General features: G+C 49.6%; 2 protein-coding genes across 2 annotated transcripts; one reads left to right on the forward strand and one right to left on the reverse strand.

The window, feature by feature from the left end:
* Positions 1 to 5,920: 5,920 nt before the first annotated feature.
* Positions 5,921 to 15,755, reverse strand: LOC9631358 (gibberellin receptor GID1C). The gene is made up of 2 exons (XM_024673372.1): positions 15,727 to 15,755; positions 5,921 to 6,995 (listed from the first exon to the last, which is right to left on the reverse strand). The coding sequence occupies exons 1-2, from the start codon at positions 15,753 to 15,755 to the stop codon at positions 5,921 to 5,923; spliced, it is 1,104 nt and encodes a 367-aa protein (XP_024529140.1).
* Positions 15,756 to 23,332: 7,577 nt separating this feature from the next.
* LOC9650280 (gibberellin receptor GID1C) lies at positions 23,333 to 24,670 on the forward strand. Its single transcript, XM_002968138.2, has one exon. The coding sequence runs from the start codon at positions 23,378 to 23,380 to the stop codon at positions 24,362 to 24,364; it is 987 nt and encodes a 328-aa protein (XP_002968184.1). The 5' UTR covers positions 23,333 to 23,377; the 3' UTR covers positions 24,365 to 24,670.
* The last annotated feature ends 1,386 nt before the right edge of the window (positions 24,671 to 26,056 follow it).

The following is a 26,056-nucleotide window of genomic DNA, read 5'->3' on the forward strand; positions in this document are numbered from 1 at the left end:
TTTATATATCTAAACACTTTTGCTTTAGTTATAGTTAAATTCTCTTGCCAAAGTCCACTTTAACTGTAATAAGTTTTATTTGGCTTCAACTACTCATTGTATAAGTACTAAAGTGTTAATAATTTCGTTAATAATTTCCTAAACATTTTATCCCAACCTTTTCCTTGGGATAGATTATACTTAAAGTTTGATTACACTCCATATAAACATAAGTAACTAAGTATATCAAGCCTCTAAATTTTTAATGTCCCTTAAAATAACAAGACTTATTCATGGGACTCTTTAAATCCCAAACTTTGTAAATCTCTTAATTCGATGCTTTGAGGGAAAACACTATAGCCTAAAGTCTTAATATAAGTACTTTAACTCCCCACCTCTAACTTGAAAGGAAAATACATGGCAATTAAAGAGGAGTGAGGACTAATAGTACTCAAATAATGCATTACTCCACCTAAGTTATAAATACTATTGTCAATTTTCTTTTCAAAAGTGGGAGTTTCTTTTAAGAATTTCTTTAAAAACATTCCTCAAATCCATACTCCCAAGTCATAACCCTAATATAGTAATTCCTTCAAGATTAAGTTTTAACTTTTATCATTTTGGAACCCTTACATCCAAGTTTAGTCCTAACTCAATCCAAACTCTTTATTGATTTCAAGATCTTTTAACCAACAATATTTTGGAGAGTTTGTTTCTTATACTAATAATTTCTTAACTCACTCTTCAAATCAATTCACCATCACACCACACTATTGCTTAACTTTAACACACCATTTATAAAGCCAACTTTATCTCCATAGCACCCAAAAGTTTATTAAAAACCATGCAAGACATAAAAGTAGTGTTAAGATCTGTGTTACATCTCTTTGTAAACAAAGAGGCAATTTTTGAATATTATCCATATCATTCCATCCATAATATGTGGATCCTAAAATGTTTAAACCATAAGCAAACATCTTATATGAGTAATCTAGAAAATAACATTGAACCCAATCAAGGGGGACACTTGGCTCATAATTAAGTGTTACAATAACTACTACATCCTTGTTTAATTTTGAGCCGGCTATGCCAACACTAAAACTAATTGTTGTATAAGCCTATTAGGAGCCTAATCCTTACCACCACACTTCCAGGCAAAAAAAATCAAGTGCAAACACCAAAACTAATTGTTGTATAAACCCATTAGGAGCTTAATCCTCACCACCACCCCCCATGCAAAAAAAAGCAAGAAAAAAACCACATTGTCAACAAAAATATATTTAGCATCTCTATCAAATTGAGGACTTTAAAAAGTGGATTATTATGCTAATGTGACTACTAAAATTAGATTAGTATATATATATTATACAAAGTCCTCACAAACCTTATCTATAATTTTAAGGAGAGATCAAATGAAGGGTAATTGTCAAAAGGTTATTTTTTTAACCACAAATAATCACACTGATTGATGTTTGCTATTAGCCAATGGGAGGTGGGCAATTGCCTAGGGCGAGAGAAGAAGGTATTGTGACATATATAGATTGCTGAAAAAAGCATTGTGACAAATGTATATGCTTGATGACATGGAAAAAAAAATAGAGCATAAAGCTATCATAAGGCTGTGATTAACTTTTACCTAATTTAAAATTTTTATGTGATGGGCAAAGGCAACTAGTGACTCTAATTTGGGGTCTCAAGACCATGTGGAATATAGTTATCAATCATTGTCAAACAATGTCTCTTCATAATAGCAAGCTCAACAAATTCTAGAACAAGATTAATGTAAATTTTAAAATATTAAGAAAATTACAGAGAGCATGGTGGCCAATGAAAACTTGAACTATGGCATGTGGAGAAAGAGGAAAATGTGACATCTGGGCATCACAAGTATGCTTTTTAATCATCATACTCTGAAGATCTGGAAAACCGGGATGAGAGACATAAGTAATTGAAAGGGCTTGATCGATTTGGTTCGCAAGCTATTTGCACTATGGAATATTTATGTTCCTTTTAAACATTTTTGCTCACAAATGGGAACAATAGATAGATCACTGGATTTGGCAGCAATAGAACATTCAAATGGCAACTTTAGCGTGGACTTGGATGGAAATTACATAGATTTCTTAGGCATAATTTTCCTTCTTTTGGCTCTTACTTGCTTTTGGGTATATTACTTAATATTTGATTTTGTTTTTCTTTTCATTTTTTTAGCTTTATTTTGAGTGCCACACTAGATAAGCAGTAAAAGGTAACAGTTTCCAGATTTTCCTTTTTCTTCTCTTAGCTGATTTCTTACATTTCCTTTTAGGTTTAGAGGTTAAACAGCCTTGGTTACTTTCATTGCTTGGGGTATCACATAACACATTTGCTAACTGCCCAGCATTTGCTGGGGGAATACTAGGTTTTATATAGGAACGGCTTATTTAATCAAATTAAAAGCTATGATTAATCCTTTTGAGCTAAACTCACAAAGCATCGTGCCCTAGGATATGGCGGCACAACTCAGGAGAAAGCTCTGGGATGAGTCTGTGATTTTGGGTCAAGTTTTCGACAATCTGGGTCACAGGCAGTGGCAGTACTCGGCCTTCTACGGCGTTGTGGACTTCGCTCTGTGCAGGTTAGAACACAGGATCCAGCGGGTGTGGAAGAATGCCTGCAAGCAGGCGAATGTGAAGGAATACGCCGCCACCAAGGCCATTGTCCGGGAGAGGGCGTCGTACCTAAGCGACGACCAGTTGTGCTACTACGGTATTTGGGACGAGGACCTCACTTACACCAACGTTCGCCTTTGCGTCGACAGCTACAAGAGGAGGCCGACATCGATAGAGGCAGTCCAGGAAGAGCTCCAGCAGCAGCAGCAGCAGCAGCAGGAGATGCCGTTGCTTAGCCCGCCTCTGATCAAGTACATCAGGGCCAAGCCCAGCATACCCCGTGAGATCCGAGGGCGTGGCCCGGGATCGCGAAAGTTTCGGCAAGAGCTGGTTTCTTGGGTGGAGCGGGACCTGTTCGGTGGTGTTGGGTCGCTGGAGATGCAGGCGCGGCTGGTGTTTGATGCGCGGGTGCTGGCGCACGAGTGGGAGGAGTTGTTCGGTTTCAGGTGCTGCGAGTATGAGCCGCTGGTGGACAAGAACCTGAGCACGCCTGATGTTGTTTTCAATGAAAATTGTGGTCCTTTCGATCAGGAGAAGTATGACGAACTTGTCATGCAGCTGGAAGCGGGAAAGATGATCGCGGCGTGTGGCGGCTTCAACAAGCTTTCCGCTTGGCCGGGGAATGCGTGCGTGGATCTCTTCAACTTTCAAGTGGGGGGTGTGGAGGAGCTGATCAAGCGGTACGGTGAGCTCAGATTCAAGGTGAATCCCAAGAGAAGACGAGCATATGACCGCAACACCGAATGAACACAAGTCTTGGTTGGATAGATGGACTTTGGTAATAGGGTATTAGAGTTTGTGTAGCTTACCTCTTCCCATATGAGATTCATGAGTCCCAAGCACATGTCCCAAGTTTACAATTTGTCCAGAATTGATATGGAGCAAATGCCCCCGTGTCTGCAGCACACAATTCCAAACCCGAATGGGTTTGAAACCGGTTGTTCTCATGTTTTTCCTCACATTTTGCAGATCCCCGTTCTAGACATCTGCAAATACATGAATAATCCATGTCACACAATCTTGGTCGCTCCACCAAGTTTGCTGCTGCTGCTGCGGTGACGATGGTGGCGGAGGAAGAGGAGGAGCCAGGGACTGGGGAAACCTGTTGCTGTGATCTCGTCTGCAATCCAAGCTCCAACACCGGAGCAGTAGGGGGGCTTCCTCGTCCAGCAAAGCATCTCCGGTCACCCAAGAAAGCTCCTGCCCCCTACTGCATCAGATAGGATGGGAGTTGGCCTTGCCGAGAGAGACAGAGCTCATCCAAGCTTGAGTAGTGCAGTGTGGAAGCATGCTTAGCGCCCGTCTGGCCTTTGCATTGCTGAGAGCCCGCAACTTGCCAACCTGAGAAGCGCACTCTGGAGGGTGGAGCAAGAGAGATCTTGACGGTGGTGCCGGGATGAGAGATCCGGCAACGTGGAATGCTCTTGCATGGCGTGAGCCCAGAAAACTTGCAGATCTTCTCGACGAGCAAATGCCTCGAGTGTGTCAACTTGGCAGGCAAAGTAAGCGTTTTAGCAAAGGCGACAATGGGTTTCTCACTGACAAAGAGGGGTTTTTCAAACCAAACTCAACCACGCGGTGACGATCGCATCACCAGCAAACGTTCTACTGGTCTTTGCAGTATCAACATGCCACCGTCCCAGAGATCCAAGGCTTGCCAGAAGTCAAGAAGGCCTAGAGACTTTCCAGAAGACGCTTCATTGGCCACGAAAGTTTCTTCGATTGACTACTTCATTGTGAGTGCTCACTCGCCTTCCCAGGTTTCTTCTCGCAGCTTCTCTCTGGCCAGTGACCGCTGGTTGTGCTCCTCCTTCTCCTGGACCGTGAATCTCCTTGCGTTGAGCAGCTTGGGCGGATGTCGGAGGCTCCAAGTCTATAAGGAGGGAGCTGTGGTGGCTTTGATGCAGGGTTGTCGTGAGCGGCTTTCTCCCGCAAAGCAAACTCTCAAAGCTCCGGTATCCTTCTTCTTCGTCAATGACGCCAAGCAATAAAGCGCACTGGGAAGTAGAAAATCTAGAAACCCGTTTTCGTTGGGGCGTGGATCCTTTTGTGGATTCGTCTTGGAACGGGAAGGCGCCGGCTGGAATTGGATCATCGGTAGCTGCTGCTGCTTGCGATGGCGCTGCTCTTCGTTGATGCGGAACGGCAAGAGCCTCAAGAAAATGATGGTTACAAGGAAGGCGATTCAAACCGCGACGCGTTTGGAATTTTCGGGAGTGGGCCGGATTCGAGTCCGCGACCGGCGGTGACACGTCACCCGTCCACGACCACATCTCTCTCAAATTAGTTTCGCCACGAATCCATTCCATGCCGTTCTCCAAGATAGATAGCTATATTGTAGTGATTTTTGCTCTCGCTCGATCAATCGTGATGTCCCAGGGAACTCTCTCAACGCAGGGGGAACGACTTCAGCTATGAACAGCTAAAGGCATACATTTTCCGGGCAGTGATTCTTTATTCTTCTGTGTGTTTGCATTGAATCTACACAGATTCAATGGCGAGGGAGGACGAGCATTCCTGCTCTCGTACGTTGGGCCCCAGGGCTGCATCCCATACTCCCTCACAAACTCTAAGTGGGCTACGATCAAGCCGGGTGCGCTATCAAGTCATGCAGCACTACAATGAAATGAGATAAAATGTCATTCTGTTTCGCTAGTCTTAATTGTTCAAGCAGGCTTTGAGAGCAACCTCCATAGCCAGCTCCCAGGCAGCACTATAATCTACATCAACACTTACGACATAAAATACTCGCTCACCCTCAAGCAAGAACATAGGCTGTCAACGTGTTTCTGACCATAGTTGACTTTACATGAATCCAGTTTGCCACCGGGATTGGAGGGAACTACAACTACAACTTTGAGGTGCAATGCGGGCAGAGCAAAGTGATGGCGGGGAAGACGGTGGCGTCAACGACTTGTAAGAATCCATCCACCGAAGCAGCAAACCGGATCATCATGAGGCAAATCTTGAGTGGAAGCTTCTTTGAGCCCTGTCTCCCCTTGGGCGTGCTGTGCACACTCAAGAACATATAATCATTTGGATTCATAAACTTTGATGAACATCTAACACTACAACTATTGTTCTTTTGGATCACTGGTTGGAAGGGAATACACAGTGGAATGAGAGAAGGCTGCCTGGTGACACCGAAAGACAAAAGAAAGAAATGCCATCTTCGTGAATGGCTGCCAAAGCTTGTGTACATCCAATCCCGTCAGCTCTGACCTCCAGTCAACCCGTCAGTAAACATAGTCAACATTATTCAACGCGGGTCAATAGCGGCAAGCCAGGGGTCACTCTCGCAAGAAGCTAGCGACTTCGTCCAAGACAAGGACGGATTCCTGGCAGCTATCGTCCCCCACGAGGTAGAATCCATGGGAAGCGTTTTCATAGTCGATGAGCTTCACGGCATTGCCAGCGTCTTCTAAGATCTTTGCAAACTCTACCTGGTGATCGTGGAGGAGATCCTTGCCGCCCACCACCACTAGCGCTCTCGCCAGTCCCCTGGCCCCCAATCTCGCGAGATCTCCAGGTAATTCCAGCGTCATGTTGCAAAATGGATGATCGCGGTCGACCGCTCCCTCGGGGAGCGCCGCCAGCCAGCAAAAATCGGTGATGCGTAGCGTGATCATTGGGTCGGAGGACCCGAGCCTGAGCTCCGACTCGGTCCTGGACGTGCCTCCATAGAAGGGCTGGAGGAGGATCTGGCCGGCGAGCGGGATTCCATCCTGGGCAGCGCGCAATGCCACGCGGGCTGCGAGATTTCCCCCGGCGCTGTCGCCCATAACGAAGATCTTGGAGAAATCCGCGTGAGCGAAAGCGTCTTGATCGCTGCTGCTCTTGGCGATCTCTCGGACCCAGTTGAGGAGCCATCGTCGTAGGCCGCCGGGAGCCTGTGCTCCGGAGCTAGGCGGTAATTCACAGACACCAACGATCGCTCCCAGCTTCCTGGACAGGGCCTCGCAAAATCTGTGAAAGATCGCATTTGCGGCGCTGATGTAGACGAATCCTCCCCCGTGGTAGAAGATGACGATGGGCAGCGTGCGGTTCTCCAGCTCTTCCAGACGGAAAACTCTCACCCACAGCCCCCGATCCTTGTCGAGAATCACGTCGCGGCTCGCCACGCCGTCAATGAACGCGGGATTGGCGGGAACCTCCGCAAAGAACCACGCAGGGCCTGTTGGTGGAGAGCCATCCTCTGCAAACACAAAGCCTCCAATTTGATTGCCAGAGCTCTTGCGCTCCTCGTCGCCCAATTTTTCGGTGCTAGGTGGGTGTCTCACAACGACACATTTAAACCGTTGAAATGCCCACGAGCGTGACTTGTCGGTTTGCGGAAATTCTAAAGCTTTCTTTTTCGTTTCTATGCTGGTATATACACATAATTAAAACAAATCTAATTAAAAGCTCTCTAAGCATGTTTTAGCTTTTCTACTTAAATACTTAATTTAATTAATACTGTGAGGGCCAAGTGTACGGCTACGATGCCGTATACTAATATTAGCGTAGTGGATTTTGGTAGCCGTCGGATTGGTTTCAATCCGGACCACTCGCTCCTGTATATAAGCTAGGGTTTTTGGGTTAATTGATATGTACATTTCTGTATTCCCTTTCCATATTCCATGCACTCACATTGGTGGAGATGAGGGGCACCTTTGATTGTCCCTGGGGAGTGCTTGGATTTGGGATTTCGGTTTAGATCTAGCTTTTGCATTGTCTAGATCTAGCTTTTTCCATTTCCTTTCTTTTGTTCTTTCCTTTCAGGATTTTGGTTTAGATCTAGCTTTTTGCATTGTCTAGATCTACCATTTCTTTCCAGCTTTTTGTCATTTATCTTCTTTTGCTCTTTCTTTCTCATTCATTTTCATGGCCGATCCGCAATCTCCTCCTTTGACTCTAGAGCAGCAGTTGGTTCAATTGCTTGATGCTATGCGCCTGCAATTGAACAACCAAACTCAGTTGATGGCGGCGTTCACGGCACATGGTACAACTCCTCCTGCTTTTGGTGCCAATCCTCGCGTTCGGCCGGAGTTCTTTCGTGGGAATCCTGGGGATGATGTGTACCATTGGTTCGATCACTTCACGGTGATTGCCACATATCATTCTTGGGATGATGCTCGACGTTTGCGTGAGTTCCCCACGTGTCTTCAAGGGACGGCATTGCAGTGGTACAATGGATTGAGCGCAGCTACTCGTGGCGATTGGAGTGTTCTTCCGGACGTCTTCAAACGCGCTGTGAGACACAAAATCCCTAGGCCCCAAAGTGGGGCCGGAAGGGCGCCACATGGTAGTGGCCGAAGCGAGAGCCAAACGAGTGTAACACGTTTGGACCAAAAGCTCCGACTTGAAAAGTCAAGAGCGGGAGTGGAACTCCCAACGAAGTGCTCGAGGAACGAGCACGAAGCGAGCAAAAGGCGAGGCTCCAAAAAGGGACCCAAAAGGACCAACACATGACACGTGGGAGTGTCCGAGATGGAGTCCGAAGTGGAGTCCGAGGTGGACCCGAGATGGACCCGAGTTGGAGTCTGAAGTGGAGTCCGAGATGGAGTCCGAGGTGGACCCGAGATGGACCCGAAATGGAGTCCGAGATGGAGTCCGAGATGGACCCGAGATGGAGTCCGAGATGGACCCGAGCTGGAGTCCGAAGTGGAGTTCGAGATGGACCCGAGATGGAGTCCGAGATGGAGTCCGAGATGGAGTCTGAGGTGGACCCGAGATGGACCCGAAATGGAGTCCGAGATGGAGTCCGAGATGGACCCGAGATGGAGTCCGAGATGGACCCGAGCTGGAGTCCGAAGTGGAGTCCGAGATGGACCCGAGATGGAGTCCGAGATGGAGTCCGAGATGGACCCGAGATGGACCCGAAATGGAGTCCGAGATGGACCCAAGATGGACCCGAGATGGAGTCCGAGATGGAGTCTGAGATGGAGTCCGAGACGGAGTCCGAGATGGAGTCCGAAGTCGAGACCGAGACCAGGACCGAGACCGAGACCGAGATCGGGACCGACACCGAGACCGAGGCCGAGGCCGAGACCGAGCCCAAGCCCGAGTCCGAGTCCGAATCCGAGTCCGAGTCCGAATCCGAGTCCGAGTCCGAGTCCGAGTCCGAGTCCGAGTCCGAGTCCGAGTCCGGAGCCTGAGAGGGTGAAAGCCCAAAGCGTTCGTCTCCCAGACCCTGGGGGGTTTGGTGAGCTCCAAAAGTATAGTAGGGGGAGGACTGCAGTGGAGCCAGTTTGGCCAGGAAAGGCCAGTTTGGCCCAGGAAGGTCGGACCCAGTGTTGGGTGATGAGCTGCCCACTGGGAAGTCCAAGACTAGAGTGAACACGGACCGACAAGCGGGGTAGCTTGGTGAAGTGTTCAAGAGCCGGCTCTAGTTCCCCCGGGAGATCGACTGGCCGATGCTCCCAGTCCAAGTGTGGGTGGCACTACCTACTTGGATACCAGGCGTGGCTCAACGGAACCTCGCTCTAAGCCCATGGCTAGAGCACCTAAGGGCAGAAGGCGAGGAGAGTACCCAGGTGGCTCGCGTAGGGCCACGGTGTTCCGAAATGTTGCCCCAAAGGCCCAGACTGTGGAAAGGAAGAGGAGCAGTCCTCTGGGGTAGTGACCAAGGACACAGTCGTGTGGCGAGGAAGTCCCAGAGGACCGTGGGACATGGGTGGTCGGGCCTGTGGGTCTCGATCCAGTGGCAGTGTTGGCAAACACGGCCAGGGGCAGAAAGGGACTTAGTGGGGACTGACAGAGGGATATTGGGGAAGGCTATTCCCCTTGTTGGTGGGCATCCTAAGGGTGCTAAGGAGTGGATCTCAGATGACCACTCACGGATGGTTTGCCTAGTCTTGGAGAGCCAAGACTGTGATGCAAGTGGTAATGGACTACCAGGGTGGCAAAGGTGATTGGGCATGGCCTTAGCGTAACGGGCCAGTACGTCGGTGATACCTTGGGGTGTCGATCATGGGATCGGACACGTGGAGCACTTGGACCAAGTGCTAAGGTTGAGTGGCATGGATGCCATTCTCGGGGCTAGCAAGCCCCAAGTCCTGAGTTGGACTTATGGAGGTTGTCAATGAGACTCCTCCAAGTGGTCAGAGGTGTGGTTAAGTGACTAAAGTAAAATGGAAAATTTAGTCGCTTACAATTTGGTATCGGAGCTGTTCCTTAGCCCGACTTTTATTGGTGCTCAAGTATATCACCATTAGTGTTGGCATCGGAAGGTCCGAGGAGTGGGCCTATCCTTGAGGAGTAGCAAGTTGGGAAGACATGGCTCTCCATTACAGTTCATGTGTGAACTTGTAGACGAGGTGGTGGATAGAAAAGGGCCAATAATGGAACAACTTTGGGATCTTGGGAACAGTGCAAGGTTTTCCTCATTGAGTTGAGGATGTGATCCGGATGAGCATTTGTCTTAGCAAATTGGCTAAGGTTGTTGTGGTAAACAACTAAAGTTGGGATCACGGGAAAGATAGAGACTCCAAAACAATAAAGGAGTCACAAGATTATCTTCATATAGTTGAGGTTGGTGCTCATGAATGTGAGACCAAAGGTAATAACCGTGGAAGGTCAAATACGGAAGAGGACTCAAGTCCTTGAAATGGTAGCCAGGGCTACCTTTAATAAATGCTGGAACAACCCAAGGAGTTGGGGGGTGTACTTAGAGATGAGTGGTATTCTCATTGCATGGACAAGTAGTCCTAAGGGGCAAAAGTTGCCCCCAGAGAACAAAATCAAGTGTCGGAGTAACACTTGTGAAAATAGTCCTTTTGAGTAGGACAGGAATGCAAGAAGTGTATTCCAGTGAGCTAGTGCCTCACAAGTAGGACCTTATGGGTCTGTGGATTAACCAAGTCCAAAACTGCTGGATGACTCAAGTAGAGTCAAGGGATGGTCCTAAAAGGACTGATGGAAGCATTTGGACTGAGGTGTGTTGTACCCCACAAAGGATGGGGGGGGATCATAGGATCCAAGGATGAGAACAGAGGGTATCTCATTGATGGCAAAATGTGCCATGCTAAAGTTATGGGAAAGGTGTTCCCAGAAGAAAACAACTTTGACATAAAGTTGTGTGTGACCTCTATGGGGCAGTGCTAATGGATGGTTGGCATGAGAAAGAGCGGTGTTGGTCTTGGCAAAGACTTAGACACAAAGGGGAAATGTCATAGAGGTAGGCTCGTGGAGCCGATGGTGTGGAGACACCAAATGTGCCAAGGTGTGATACCTTGAGGCTATGTTGGTGGGTTCATGAGAACCCCTTGCCAAAGGAATCCCAATGGAAATGGGAATGGCATAGCCTAAGCTGCAGAGCATGCAGTTGGAGTGTGGTGACCCAGATAATGATGGAGGTGTGAAAGCACCAAGCAATGAGTTGTAGGACTTGACAACTATGAGGCAACTAAGCAAGAGGTGCAAAATAACTGGTTAAACGGGTAGAAGGTAGCTACCCAAGACTTCTTAATAGCATAAGGAAGTTGGATATACCCTTACAGGGGATAAGTTGCTTGTGTTGCGATATAGTAAGTCAATGTCATAAAAGGAAATACTCATTGTCAAGAAAGCCATCATTGGGACACCCGGACACTCTAGACCACCAGAAGGTGGTGTTTGATGTCGCGAGGGCAATGGATAAAGCCCAAGGGACTAAGTCCCTAGCGAATGATGGATAGAAGGTGCTATCCAAATGTCCAAGGTTGCGGAGACAGGAGAGGACTGTCTACCCAAGTTGGACAAAGCCAAAAATGGAATTTTGGCAAGGCTAGTGATGGGCATGTAAAGGCCCATAAGCAACAATGTAATCCCAGTGTGTGGGATTATAAGGTGAGCATACCTGGATTGAGGAACCACTCCCTAGGCTATTGGGTAGGTTCATCCCTAAGAATACTTGCTAAAGCGTGATAGAAAGTGCAAAGCTATCCTCCTGGTCTGGAGGAGAATGACCAAAGGAAAGGTGTGAAGCCAAAAAGCAAGAAGTAAGGGGATAGAACCGAACCATAGGAATCAAAGGGCATAACCAAGGTTGGTTATGCCAGCTGGGAGTGGAGAATCAAGTGGGGGCTCGAGGGTGTTGCCGCTAGCAACCGTGATGCCATGGAGAGTTTAAAATATGGAATTGTCCATGTTAGACTATGTGGCATTTTGAAGGCTTGCAAAAAGGGAGGCCTTAGCAAGCTGAGGGACAGAGTTCCTTCAAGGTTCCCAAAGACGATTCTAGGTAGCTTAGTACCTAGAAAGGCCAAGTGTAAATGGTTCATGGAACGCGCAAAATCAGAGTGGCGCAGCAGAAGCGTGGTCTTGAAGCTTGCCATAAGGCAAGGCTATCAAGGTTAGGGAAGTAGTTCCCGAGTGTTCAAAGAGAGGGCTTTGAACGAAAGTCGATGGTCAAGGACTTTCACGCTTATGTAGGAACCATGTTACAGTGGTCGGAGGACTTGCCAAGCGAGATTGGCACGTCGGGGGAACAAATACCCTAGTTGAAGGTGATAACTTCAAAAAGAGTGGGCCATGGGGCCGAGCATGGAGGAGTCCATGCATGATCACAGACATGTCAAGTGAGAGGACTTGGCAGTGTGGAGGAACTAGGTTCCCAAGCTGTGATCTGTAGCGCGCTTTAAAAATAAGTTGGTGCACCAGCGTGGGGAGTCATGCCAGGCATCTTGTGTGATGCCGTCCGTAGATGCATATACGGAGGTTGGGTGTGAGTCCCGACCCTCTAGTGCTTGGGTTCGAGTCCCAAATCACTAGGGCGTGGTGATGGTTTGGAATATGAGGACACTCATATTTCGGTGGTCATGGACTCTCAGTGGGGAGACTGGTTTGGGCACACTGCCAAGCGAGGGATGCCTCGGAGTCGTGATGCACGGTTAGATTGCTTAGTGTGAAAGCTCAGCATATCTAACTTGAACACTTTGGTGCAAGTGGCACCAAGGTCGTGGTGAGTGAGATGGGGACACTTAATCTCAGTTGCTATGAACCCTTGGCCGTAAGGGCTAGCTTGGGTGCACCGCCAAGTGTGGGGGATGCCCCCGGGGTTATAGTCAACAACTTGGAGGTCTGGAAGACCAAGTACCTCTTGGCAACTCTGTTAAGGTGCCAAGGTGAGATCACTAGGTGATCTTATGGCCAGATAAGGACAAGGTCCTTGGTTGGCTAAGGAATGAAGTTCCTGGTTCAAAATGTTGAAATTGAACTGTTTAAGATGGTGTGACTTGGTCGTGATGACCAAGTGGGAAGAGCACCTAAGGGAAATAAACTATGTCCGTGCGATGGCATAGTGAGTCCGAGGAAAGTAGTCTCTATAAAAGACCCATGGGAGGGTCACGAAGTTGGGCCATGGATAGAGCCCATAGCAGAATATGCTAAAGAGACATACTAGGGGTGAACATCCTCCGGACTTGGCAAAGAAGAGTCTTTGCTATGGAACTGAAAGGATACCTCAAAAATGGAGGTAGCGATCCGATGTTGCTGGGTGCAACAATCAAGGATAGGAGCAAAGGACTAGTGGCCAAAGTTTGGGCCATGGAATTTAATGGAAGGGATCCAAATGGCAAAGTTAGCCAAGGAACACTAATGTGTTCGATGCTAACAGCTTGTGGGAAAGGAAGCGGACTTTCAAGGACAGATTCCTAAGTGCTCCAATTTGGCGAAGTAAAGGCTCCAAGTGAGGGAGCGGTAAGGTAGCCAAATGATAAGGCCATGGACAGCCTTAGCACAAAGTATGATAAATGGAACTTAGTGCCCAAGGTGGCACGAAATAGAAGAGAGGATGATGGTGCCCTCAAGTAATGAACTTCCTAGGATAGGGAAGTGGAGTTGCACAATCTGTGCAATGCAAGGTGTTGGAGACACCTAGGAAATTGACTTCCAAAAAGTCAAAAGAGTAAAAGTTCCAAGGTGCAAACATTCAATAGATGGAAATTGAGACTACTCGAGAAGGAGTAGTGGGATTGACTTAGAGAAGGGTCTCTAAGAGGTTTAGCGAGAACTAAACCAATAAAAGGGGAGAACCATTACATGTGGTCCAATCAGTCTCTAAGTTGGAGAGACTACGCTCCTTAAAGGATGGACAAGACATGGTGAGCCTTTGATGTCAAACCATAGACAAAGATTGGCTAGGTGCCAAGGATGGAAATGGTAACACGTGTGGGTGTTACTTTATGAAAGGGTTTACCGTTCGATGAGGACATCGAACTTCGTCTATGGGTGGTGGAGTTGTGAGACACAAAATCCCTAGGCCCCAAAGTGGAGCCGGAAGGGCGCCACATAGTAGTGGCCGAAGCGAGAGCCAAACGAGCGTAACACGTTTGGACCAAAAGCTCTGACTTGAAAAGTCAAGAGCGGGAGTGGAACTCCCAACGAAGTGCTCGAGGAACGAGCACGAAGCGAGCAAAAGGCGAGGCTCCAAAAAGGGACCCAAAAGGACCAACACATGACACGTGGGAGTGTCCGAGATGGAGTCCGAAGTGGAGTCCGAGGTGGACCCGAGATGGACCCGAGTTGGAGTCTGAAGTGGAGTCCGAGATGGAGTCCGAGGTGGACCCGAGATGGACCCGAAATGGAGTTCGAGATGGAGTCCGAGATGGACCCGAGATGGAGTCCGAGATGGACCCGAGCTGGAGTCCGAAGTGGAGTCCGAGATGGACCCGAGATGGAGTCCGAAATGGAGTCCGAGATGGAGTCCGAGGTGGACCCGAGATGGACCCGAAATGGAGTCCGAGATGGAGTCCGAGATGGACCCGAGATGGAGTCTGAGATGGACCCGAGCTGGAGTCCGAAGTGGAGTCCGAGATGGACCCGAGATGGAGTCCGAGATGGAGTCCGAGATGGAGTCCGAGGTGGACCCGAGATGGACCCGAAATGGAGTCCGAGATGGACCCAAGATGGACCCGAGATGGAGTCCGAGATGGAGTCTGAGATGGAGTCCGAGATGGAGTCCGAGATGGAGTCCGAAGTCGAGACCGAGACCAGGACCGAGACCGAGACCGAGATCGGGACCGAGACCGAGACCGAGGCCGAGGCCGAGACCGAGCCCGAGCCCGAGTCCGAGTCCGAATCCGAGTCCGAGTCCGAGTCCGAGTCCGAGTCCGAGTCCGAGTCCGAGTCCGGAGCCTGAGAGGGTGAAAGCCCAAAGCTTTCGTCTCCCAGACCCTGGGGGGTTTGGTGAGCTCCAAAAGTATAGTAGGGGGAGGACTGCAGTGGAGCCAGTTTGGCTAGGAAAAGCCAGTTTGGCCCAGGAAGGTCGGACCCAGTGTTGGGTGATGAGCTGCCCACTGGGAAGTCCAAGACTAGAGTGAACACGGACCGACAAGCGGGGTAGCTTGGTGAAGTGTTCAAGAGCCGGCTCTAGTTCCCCCGGGAGATCGACTGGCCGATGCTCCCAGTCCAAGTGTGGGTGGCACTACCTACTTGGATACCAGGCGTGGCTCAACGGAACCTCGCTCTAAGCCCATGGCTAGAGCACCTAAGGGCAGAAGGCGAGGAGAGTACCCAGGTGGCTCGCGTAGGGCCACGGTGTTCCGAAATGTTGCCCCAAAGGCCCAGACTGTGGAAAGGAAGAGGAGCAGTCCTCTGGGGTAGTGACCAAGGACACAGTCGTGTGGTGAGGAAGTCCCAGAGGACCGTGGGACATGGGTGGTCGGGCCTGTGGGTCTCGATCCAGTGGCAGTGTTGGCAAACACGGCCAGGGGCAGAAAGGGACTTAGTGGGGACTGACAGAGGGATATTGGGGAAGGCTATTCCCCTTGTTGGTGGGCATCCTAAGGGTGCTAAGGAGTGGATCTCAGATGACCACTCACGGATGGTTTGCCTAGTCTTGGAGAGCCAAGACTGTGATGCAAGTGGTAATGGACTACCAGGGTGGCAAAGGTGATTGGGCATGGCCTTAGCGTAACGGGCCAGTACGTCGGTGATACCTTGGGGTGTCGATCATGGGATCGGACACGTGGAGCACTTGGACCAAGTGCTAAGGTTGAGTGGCATGGATGCCATTCTCGGGGCTAGCAAGCCCCAAGTCCTGAGTTGGACTTATGGAGGTTGTCAATGAGACTCCTCCAAGTGGTCAGAGGTGTGGTTAAGTGACTAAAGTAAAATGGAAAATTTAGTCGCTTACACGCGCCTTCGGACACGCGTGTAATTCATCATCAAGGGGTTCACTCGGCACCGGTTCATCCAGTGTTTACTTTCCAAGCTCGTTTTTATAACAAGAGGTCTCCTATTCTTCTCTCCGTGTTGGTTGATACAGGTTCGAGTTTATCTTCTATTGCTCGACCTGTTGCCACACGTTGTCGTCTACACTTGTGTCGTGCGGCGGATCCAGTTTTCATTCTTTATGGCAACGGCCGTACACATGCATGTGCACGAGATGAGGCGGACCTGGTTGTGCATGTGGGCGATCTCGAGCTTGAGTTGCAGTCGTTGCAGGTGGTGCCGAGTCAAGCTTTTGACCTCATTCTTGGTATGGATTGGTTGCAGCACAATCATGCCAAGTGTGACTTTGAGGCTTTTCCCCCTTGTCTCATACTTCCTTATGTTTCATCCATTCCTCTCACTTCTGTACCTCTTCGTCCCTCTACTTCTACCTCTGCTTCCATTACTTTTGTTCCCCCATTATTTCCTCTTGTGTTTCCATCTTGTTCTGCTCTTCCCTTTTCCGATCCCTCCGATGATCTTTGTGTTGCAGCTGTTGACCAGCTCATGAAGGAGTATTCTGATCTCTTTGAATTTGACCTATCGTCTGGGGCCAAGATTGCCACACGTCATCCCATTCCAACTGGGGATGCTCGTCCAATCAAGGTTCCTGTTCGTCGTCGGTCACCCAAGGAGATCAAGATTTTACGTGCAAATGTCAAGGAGATGTTGGAGAAGGGTGTTATTCGGAAGTCGCGGAGTCCTTGGGCATGTGAACCTCATCTTGTGACGAAGCCTGATGGGAGTATTCGTTTCTGCATCGACTATCGTCCGTTAAATGAAGTGACGATCCCGGACGTGTACCCTCTTCCTCACACTGCTGATCTCTTGGATCGTCTGGGGCGAAGTCGTTGGTTCACCAAGCTAGATCTTGCTTCTGGGTATTGGCAAGTACCGATGGCTGAAGACGATATTCCTAAGACTGCTTTTCGTACACCATTTGGTTTGTACGAGTTTTTGGTGATGCCGTTTGGTTTGAACAATGCTCCAGCAACTTTTCAGCGAATGATGGACGAGGTTCTTTGCGATATGCCAGAGGTGACGGCTGACTTCATTGATGATGTCTTGATCCACTCGGAGGGGACGTGGGAGGAGCATGTTCGTGATGTTTGTAAAGTGTTGGATCGGCTACGCGACGTTGGTTTAAAGCTGAAGCGGTCGAAGTGCGTGTTTGGGTCCAAGGACACAACTTATCTTGGGTACCGTATTTCTCGTGAGGGTTTGCAAGTTGATCCTGACAAACTTGTGGCTGTTCTAAAGTTCCCTACTCCGAAGTGTGTGAATGATGTGCAGCGTTTTTTGGGTAAGGTGCAGTATCTCGGTCGTTTTGTAGATCATCTTTCCGATCGTACTTTACCATTGCGAGCGTTGCTGAAGTCATCAACGTCATCTTTCATCTGGTCTCCCAATTGTGAGCGGGCGTTCCTAAATCTCAAAGAGCTATTGACGACTCCTCCGGTTTTGGCATATCCTGACTACACTCGACCTTTTATTTTGCGCGTGGATGCTTCTGACATTGGTCTTGGAGGTGTGTTGATGCAAGAGAGCTCGAGTGTGCCTGGTCAGCGCCATCCCATTGCATACATAAGCCGTACATTACAACCAGCGGAGATGAACTACTCCACGACGGAGAAGGAGTGTTTAGCAGCAGTCTGGGGTTTTGAGAAACTTCATGCCTATCTACATGGTTCTCGGACGTTACTTGAAGGTGACCATGCTGCTGTTACTTCATTATTGAAGCGGAAGAACCTGGTTGGTCGTACGGCTCGATGGGCTTTGAAGCTTCAGATATATGATTTTGATGTTGTTCATCGCCCAGGGAGTTCTATGGCTGATGCTGATGCCCTTTCTCGAGCTCCTCTTCCTTCTCCACTCACTTCTCATGTTTCTGACGAACCTGTTGTTCCAGCATCTGTGGATTTTCTAGATGAGGATTCTGTGCCGTCGGCGGTTGCTGTCCTTGACGTTCAGTGTCCACAGGGCGTAGAGCAAGATCTACCTTCTCTGGATGAGGTTCGCGAGGCTCAAAAGATTGAGCCGTGGATTCGAAGGCTTCGAGATGGGTTTGAGAATCCTGCATCACTTGTTGATGACTTGCCTTTTCGGCATTTACATTCTCAATATCGTCTTGAAGATGGCCTTCTTTATTTTGTGGGGACGGATCCTGATGCTCATTTACGGCTGGTGGTGCCTTCGGTGTTTATTCCGCGGTTTCTCCATGCCTACCATGATTCTCCTATTCTAGGTGGGCATATGGGACACCGTCGTGTCACCGAGAAGTTGCGCAAATCTTTCTATTGGCCAGAGATGCGACGTGATATTATCCGGTATGTGCGTAGCTGCGTTTGGTGCCAAGCTCGTAATACTCCCCCTTGTGCTGCGGAAGGACGGTTGGAGTCAATTGCAGTTTCTCGTCCGTTTGAGTTGGTGGCGTTTGATCTTATGGGACCTTTTCCGCGATCGACTGTTGGCAATGAGTATGTTATTATTGCTTCTGACTACTTGACTCGTTGGGTGGAAGTTGGTGCTCTTGCTAGTGCCTCTGCAACTGCTGTTGGATACTTCCTCCTCAATCGAGTGGTGTTCCAGCATTCTTGTCCAGAACGGATTCTTTCGGATAATGGTCCTGCATTTATGGCTGAGGTATTTCATGTTTTGACATCTCGGTTGGGGATACGCCACACTTTTATGAGTGCTTATCATCCACAATCAGACGGTCTGGTGGAACGGCTCGTTCGGACATTCAAAGGGATGATTGCGAAGTATGTGAACTTTCAACATTCGGATTGGGATGGTTATTTGCCATCTCTTCGGTATGCTTATGTCACAGGGGTGCAGAGTTCTGTTGGTGCTTCACCATATAAACTTCTATATGGTCATGATCCAATATTACCAACAGAGCTAGGTTTACCTTCGCGATTGCCACGAGCTCCTGATGCTAGGTCATGGGATCAATATTTGACAAGCATTCTTCCACTTGTCCGAGCAGAGTCTGCTGAACACTTAGGCCGCGTACAAGTGGGACAACAACGGCGCTACAATTCCCATCATCGTCCACTAGCGGAGTACAAAGTGGATGATTTGGTGTTAGTCCGTTTTCCCCATCTTACAGTACGTGGTTTATCTAAGGGGCTCCTTGCGCAGTGGAAAGGACCGTATCGAGTGTTGCGGCAAGTTGGACCACAAGTTTATGAGGTTCAGCATGACGTTCAGCAGGCTGATCCTCCGGAGATTGTGCATGTGCAGCGGTTAAAACGCTTCATACAGAGGGATCAGGAGCAGTTAATACCGTCTACAGATCCACCGATGCCTCCTCCTGACGTTCCTCCAGATCCCGGCCCATCTACAAGAGAACCCTGACTGCCTTCCATTATTCCGAGAGGAGGGGATGATGTGAGGGCCAAGTGTACGGCTACGATGCCGTATACTAATATTAGCGTAGTGGATTTTGGTAGCCGTCGGATTGGTTTCAATCCGGACCACTCACTCCTGTATATAAGCTAGGGTTTTTGGGTTAATTGATATGCACATTTCTGTATTCCCTTTCCATATTCCATGCACTCACAATACTACATACTTAAAAAGCTCTGGAGAATCTGCGATTTTGGGTGGTTACAGGCAGTGGCAGTATGCGGGCTTCTACGGCGTTGTTAGAGCACAGGATCCAGCGGGTGTGGCGCAATGCATGCAAGCAGGCTAGTGTGAGCGAATCCACCGTTGCCAAGGCCGTCATCCGCGAGAGGCCCTCGTACCTGAGCAACGACTTGTGCTACGAAGGTATTTGGAGCGACGACCTCACGTACACCAACGTTTGCCTTTGCGTCGACAGCTACAAGAGGAGGCCGACATCGATAGAGGCAGTCCAGGAAGAGCTCCACCAGCAGCAGCAGCAGCGGCAGGAGATGCCGTTGCTTAGCCATTGAAGCCACCACACGCCACGATCATCTTTCCCGCTTCCAGATGCTCGACAAGTTCGTCATACTTCTCCTGATCAAAAGGACCACACTTTTCGTCGAAAACAACATCCGGCGTGCTCAGGTTCTTGTCCACCAGCGGCTCATACTCGCAGCACCTGAAACCGAACAACTCCTCCCACTCGTGCGCCAGCACCCGCGCATCAAACACCAGCCGCGCCTGCATGTCCAGCGACCCAACACCACCGAACAGGTCCCGCTCCACCCAAAAAACCAGCTCTTGGCAAAACTTTCGCGATCCCGGGCCACGCCCTCGGATCTCACGGTGTATGCTGAAGCTTTCCGCTTCGCCGGGGAATGCATGCGTGGATCTCTTCAACTTTCAAGTGGGGGGTGTGGAGGAGCTGATCAAGCGGTATGGTGAGCTCAGATTCAAGGTGAATCCCAAGAGAAGACGAGCATATGACCGCAACACCGAATGAACACAAGTCTTGGTTGGATAGATGGACTTTGGTAATAGAGTTTGTGTAGCTTACCTCTTCCTATATGAGATTCATGAGTGATCTTGGACGAAAATTTACAACACACACACACACACACACACGGGGAGCTAGCGCGGTAATGGAGCCGAGGCTACCACAACCGGGGTGGCCCTCAGGCTTCTTTTCTTGCGAAAAAGAGCCTTCTGCGTCAATTTTTCTGGAGTGAGATGGCCTTTGCTCGGCTCTGTCGACGTAGAGATGTCCATATGATCTTTTCCGGCATGCTGCCAACCACTGAGTTTTCATCAGCTTCGATAACCGGCCATCAACCATTGCATAGAGATGATCCTTCTCGTGCTGGACGCTGTGATCAACGACTGAGGTCTTGTCCAGGCAACCGCCGACAATGTCGTTTGGCCTGCTACCGTCCAAGAGCATGCACTCAAAATGGCCCAGGCTCCAAGCATCGAGTTCCAGTAAACCTCTGGGATGCTGTCAAACACAAGGTCAACGATCATCGTGTTCCAAGCAAGCAGGCTCACAGCAAGAGCTTGCCCATCAAAGACAAAATGCCTGAGCTGAGGGGGGCATTTGCTCCATATCAATTCTGGACCAATTGTAAACTCGGGACATGTGCTCTGTGCTTCTACAGCATTCTAGAGTGGGGAACTAAGCGCATACTTGAAGCTGTACAGCAAGATCTTGTTACGATGTATGGAGTTTCTCATCCAAATGTGGTGGCCCTTGCTTCCCAACACCCCAACTGGTCACTTGAAGAATACTTTGCGAAAACCAGAATGCAAGATGTTAAAAGGAGTTCACGAGATTCTCATCAATGGAAATTCTCCAGCAAACCAAGAGGAAGCCGCAAAGGTTTTGGAGTTTCTCTATGGCCATTGGTCCACTGCAATTTGTGGGGAGAACCTACGATCCAAACTAATCATGTTGAAACGGCTACGATTCTACAGACTCTTGTTTGCTCATTGTGTGGAAGCCTTGGAAGGCTGTGGAAACACAAGTTCTTTTTTTTATAACATCAAACCAGAGCATGCTAGGGTGGGAAAGGATGCACTTAAAGAGATTGAGCACTGGGAATCCCATGGTAAACTTCCAAAGGAAGTTCGGGGATTGGCGGAGGCCTATTGCAAGATCTGTCAAGTGATGGGCAAGCACTTGCTGTGAGCCTGCTTGCTTGGAACACGATGATCGTTGGAGAAGAACATCGTCTCCTGCGTCAACGTCGACCGAGCACTGCCCCTGTGCCCGAGCGTAAAGCTTCGAAACCAAGATCTTGGTTTACTGGAACTCGATGCTTGGAGCCTGGGCCATTTCGAGTGCATGCTCTTGGACGGTAGCAGGCCAAACGACATTGTTGGCGGTTGCCTGTACAAGACCTCAGTCGTTGATCACAGTGTCCAGCACGAGAAGGATCATCTCTATGCAATGGTCGATGGCCGGTTATCGGAGCTGAGGAAAACTCAGTGGTTGGCAGCATGCCAGAAAAGATCATATGGACATCTCTACGTCGACAGAGCCGACCAAAGGCCATCTCACTCCAGAAAAATTGACGCAGAAGGCTCTTTTTCGCAAGAAAAGAAGCCTGAGGGCCACCCCGGTTGTGGTAGCCTCGGCTCCATTACCGCGCTAGCTCCCCGTGTGTGTGTGTGTGTGTGTGTGTTGTAAATTTTCGTCCAAGATCACTCATGAATCTAATATGGGAAGAGGTAAGCTACACAAACTCTATTACCAAAGTCCATCTATCCAACCAAGACTTGTGCTCATTCAGTGTTACGGTCATATGCTCGTCTTCTCTTGGGATTCACCTTGAATCTGAGCTCACCGTACCGCTTGATCAGCTCCTCCACACCCCCCACTTGAAAGTTGAAGAGATCCACGCACGCATTCCCTGGCCAAGCGGAAATCTTGTTGAAGCCGCCACACGCCGCGATCATCTTTCCCGCTTCCAGCTGCACGACAAGTTCGTCATACTTCTGCTGATCAAAAGGACCACAGTTTTCATTGAAAACAACATCCGGCGTGCTCAGGTTCTTGTCCACCAGCGGCTCATACTCGCAGCACCTGAAATCGAACAACTCCTCCCACTCGTGCGCCAGCACCCGCGCATCAAACACCAGCCGCGCCTGCATGTCCAGCGACACAACACCACCGAACAGGTCCCGCTCCACCCAAGAAACCAGCTCTTGCCGAAACTTTCGCGATCCCGGGCCACGCCCTCGGATCTCACGGGGTATGCTGGGCTTGGCCCTGATGTACTTGATCAGAGGCGGGCTAAGCAACGGCATCTCCTGCTGCTGCTGCTGCTGCTGGAGCTCTTCCTGGACTGCCTCTATCGATGTCGGCCTCCTCTTGTAGCTGTCGACGCAAAGGCGAACGTTGGTGTAAGTGAGGTCGTCACTCCAAATACCGTAGTAGCACAACTCGTCGTCGCTTAGGTACGACGGCCTCTCCCGGACAATGGCGTTGGCGGCGGCGTATTCTCTCACATTGGCCTGCTTGCAGGCATTGCTCCACACCCGCTGGATCCTGTGTTCTAACCTGCACAGAGCGAAGTCCACAACGCCGTAGAAGGCCGAGTACTGCCACTGCCTGTGACCCAGATTGTCGAAAACTTGACCCAAAATCACAGACTCATCCCAGAGCTTTCTCCTGAGTTGTGCCGCCATATCCTAGGGCACGATGCTTTGTGAGTTTAGCTAAAAAGGATTAATCATAGCTTTTTCCTATATAAAACCTAGTATTTCCCCAGCAAATGCTGGGCAGTTTGTGTTGTTTAGTTTGCATTTGTTTTTCTTTTCCTGCTGAATAGCAAGGGAAAAGCTATTGGTGAGATCTTCCACAAAAAAGACCCAGATTGTCCAGTACTAGATCCAAAATCGCAGACTCATCCAACGTTCTCCTGAGCTGTGCTTTAGGGCACGATGCTCAAAGATTAGTCGTTGTGATTAAGTATGTTTAGTTATGTAGTATTAATTAACTTAAAGAGCCCTAAGTAGAAAAGCTTAGAGAGATTTTAATTTGATTTTTTTTTCATACCAGCATAGAAACGAAAAGGAAAGCTTTAGAATTTCTGCAAACCGACAAGTCACGCTCTTGGCCATTTCAACGATTTAAATGTGTGGTTGTGAGACCGGAAGGCCATCCACCTAGCACCGAAAGAATGGGCGACGAGGAGCGCAAGAGCTCCGGCAAGCAAATTGGAGGCTTTGTGTTTGCAGAGGATGGATCTTACGTGCGCACTCCTCCACCAACAGGCCCTGCGGGGTTCTTTGCGGAGGTTCCAGCCAATCCCTCGTTCATTGACGGCGTGGCGAGCCGCGACGTGATTCTCGACAAGGATCGGGGACTGTGGGTGAGAGTTTTCCGTCCGGAAGAGCTGGAGAATCGCAGCACGCTGCCCATCGTCATCTTCTACCACGGGGGAGGATTCATCTACATGAGCGCCGCGAATGCGATCGTTCACAGATTTTGCGAGACCCTGTCCAGGAAGCTGGGAGCGATCGTGGTGTCTGTGAATTACCGCCTAGCTCCGGAGCACAGGCTCCCGGCGGCCTACGACGATGGCTACGACGCCCTCAAATGGGTCCGAGGGATCGCCAAGAGCAGCAGCGATCAAGACGCTTTCGCTCACGCGGATTTCTCCAAGATCTTCGTCATGGGCGACAGCGCCGGGGGAAATCTCGCAGCCCGAGTGGCATTGCGCGCTGCCCAGGATGGAATCCCGCTCGCCGGCCAGATCCTCCTCCAGCCCTTCTATGGAGGCACGTCCAGGACCGAGTCGGAGCTCAAGCTCGGGTCCTCCAATCCGATGATCACGCTCGACACCACCGATTTCTGCTGGCTGGCGACGCTCCCCGAGGGCGCGGCCGACCGGGATCATCCATTTTGCAACCCGACGCTGGAATTGCCGGGAGATCTCGCGAGGTTGGGGGCCGGGGGACTGCCGAGAGCGCTAGTGGTGGTGGGCGGCAAGGATCTCCTCCACGATCGCCAGGTAGAGTTTGCAAGGATCTTGGAAGACGCTGGCAATGCCATGAAGCTCATCGACTATGAAAACGCTTCCCATGGATTCTACGCCGTGGGGGACGCTAGCTGCCAGGAATACGTCCTTGTCTTGGACGAAATCGCTAGCTTCTTGCGAGAGTGACCCCTGGCTAACCGCTGTGGACCCGCGTTGAATAAAGCTGACTCGGTTGACTTACGGGTTGCCTGGAGGTCAGAGGTCACGGTACACAAGCTTTGGCAGCCATTCACGAGGATTGCATTTCTTCCTTTTGTCTTTGCGGTGTCATCAGGCAGCCTTTTCTCATTCCACTGCACATTCCCTTCCAACCGGTGATGGGTGCTGGATTGGATCCAAAAGAACAATGGTTGTAGTGGAACAATGGACCAACGGATTGATGCTCATCAAAGTTTATGAATCCAAACAAATTATTAGATGTTCTTGAGTGTGCACAGGATGCCCAAGAGGAAACTGGGCTCAAAGAAGCTCCCTCGTGATGTTCCGGTTTGCTGCTTTGGTGTTGTGAACTCCATCCCAATTGAGATACGCAGATGGATTCTTACAAGTCGTTGACACCACCGTCTTCCCAGCCATCACTTTGCTCTGCCCACATTGCACCGCAAAGTTGTAGTTATGGTTCCCTCCAATCCCACAGCAGGCCTTGTTGGCAAACTGGAATCCTGTAAAGTCAACTATGGCCAGAAACACGTTGACCGGCTATGTTCTTGCTTGAGGGTGAGCGAGTATTTTATGTCGTAAGTGTTGATGTAGATTATAGTGCTGTCTGGGAGCTGGTTACGGAGGTTGCTCAAAGCCTACTTGAACAATCAAGACTAGCAAAACAGAATGACATCTCATCTCATTTCATTGTAGTGCTGCGTGATTTGGTTGAATTCGATAGCACACCTGGCTTGATCGTAGCTCACTTGGAGAACTGGGAAGTTTGTGAGGAAGTATGGGGCCCAACGTCCGAGAGCAGGAATGTTCGTCCTCCCTCGGCATACACGCCCTGTGTAGATTCAATGCAAACACACAAAAGAGTAACGAATCACTGCCCGGAAAATGCCTTTAGCTGTTCATAGCTGAAGTCGTTCCCCCTGGGTTGGGGACATCACGATTGATCGATCGAGAGAAAAAATCACTACAATGCAGCTATCAATCTTGGAGAACGGAATGGAATGGATTCGTGGCGAAACTGGTTTGAGAGAGTTGACGTGTCACCGCCAGTCGCGGGCTCGCACTCCCGAAAATTCCAAACGCGTCGCGGTTCGAATCGCCTTCCTTGTAACCATCACTTTCTTGAGGTTTAGGGCTCTTAAGGCTCCCCCCAGCTCGCAAGCAGCAGCAGCTACCGATGATCCAATTCCAGCCGCCGCCTTCCGTTCCAAGACGAATCCACAAAAGGATCCACGCCCCAACGAAAACGGGTTTCTCGATTTTCTACTACCCCTCACCGCGTCAATCTCGTCTCGGGCGTTTTTGCCAGTGCGCTTTGGAGCGCTTGGAAGGCATCGAATCGAGCTGCCATTGCTTGGCGTCATTGAAATGTTTTTTTGGCGCTTCTCTCAAGAACCCTAATATCTCTGGACGTGCAATCGGGTCGCGAATCGGGCCGCTGTACGAGCGGCAGGGCTAAGGCCGGTTCGCTGCGCAGCTCCGCCATTGTCATCCGGCACAGATTAAACGCGTACGTAGCAAGAAGAAGCAATGCTCCAAGCGTAGAAAAGGAAGATGACGAAGAGGAAGGGTAGCGGAGCTTTGAAAGTTTGCTTTGCGGGAGAAAGCCGCTCACGACATCCCTGGGTTCATCAAAGCCACCACAGCTCCCTCTTCGAT

Source organism: Selaginella moellendorffii, unplaced genomic scaffold (genome assembly GCF_000143415.4).
Source record: "Selaginella moellendorffii unplaced genomic scaffold, v1.0 SELMOscaffold_10, whole genome shotgun sequence".
Lineage (NCBI taxonomy): Eukaryota > Viridiplantae > Streptophyta > Lycopodiopsida > Selaginellales > Selaginellaceae > Selaginella > Selaginella moellendorffii.

Excerpts from the sequence above, each read along its gene's own strand:
- LOC9631358 (XM_024673372.1), bottom strand. The coding sequence starts at position 15,755 with ATGAATTACACGCGTGTCCGAAGGCGCGT. Across the intron at positions 6,996-15,726 it reads ACGCGTGTCCGAAGGCGCGT|CATAGAAACGAAAAAGAAAG; the intron begins GTAAGCGACTAA and ends TGTATATACCAG.
- LOC9650280 (XM_002968138.2), top strand. The coding sequence starts at position 23,378 with ATGGGCGACGAGGAGCGCAAGAGCTCCGGCAAGCAAATTGGAGGCTTT.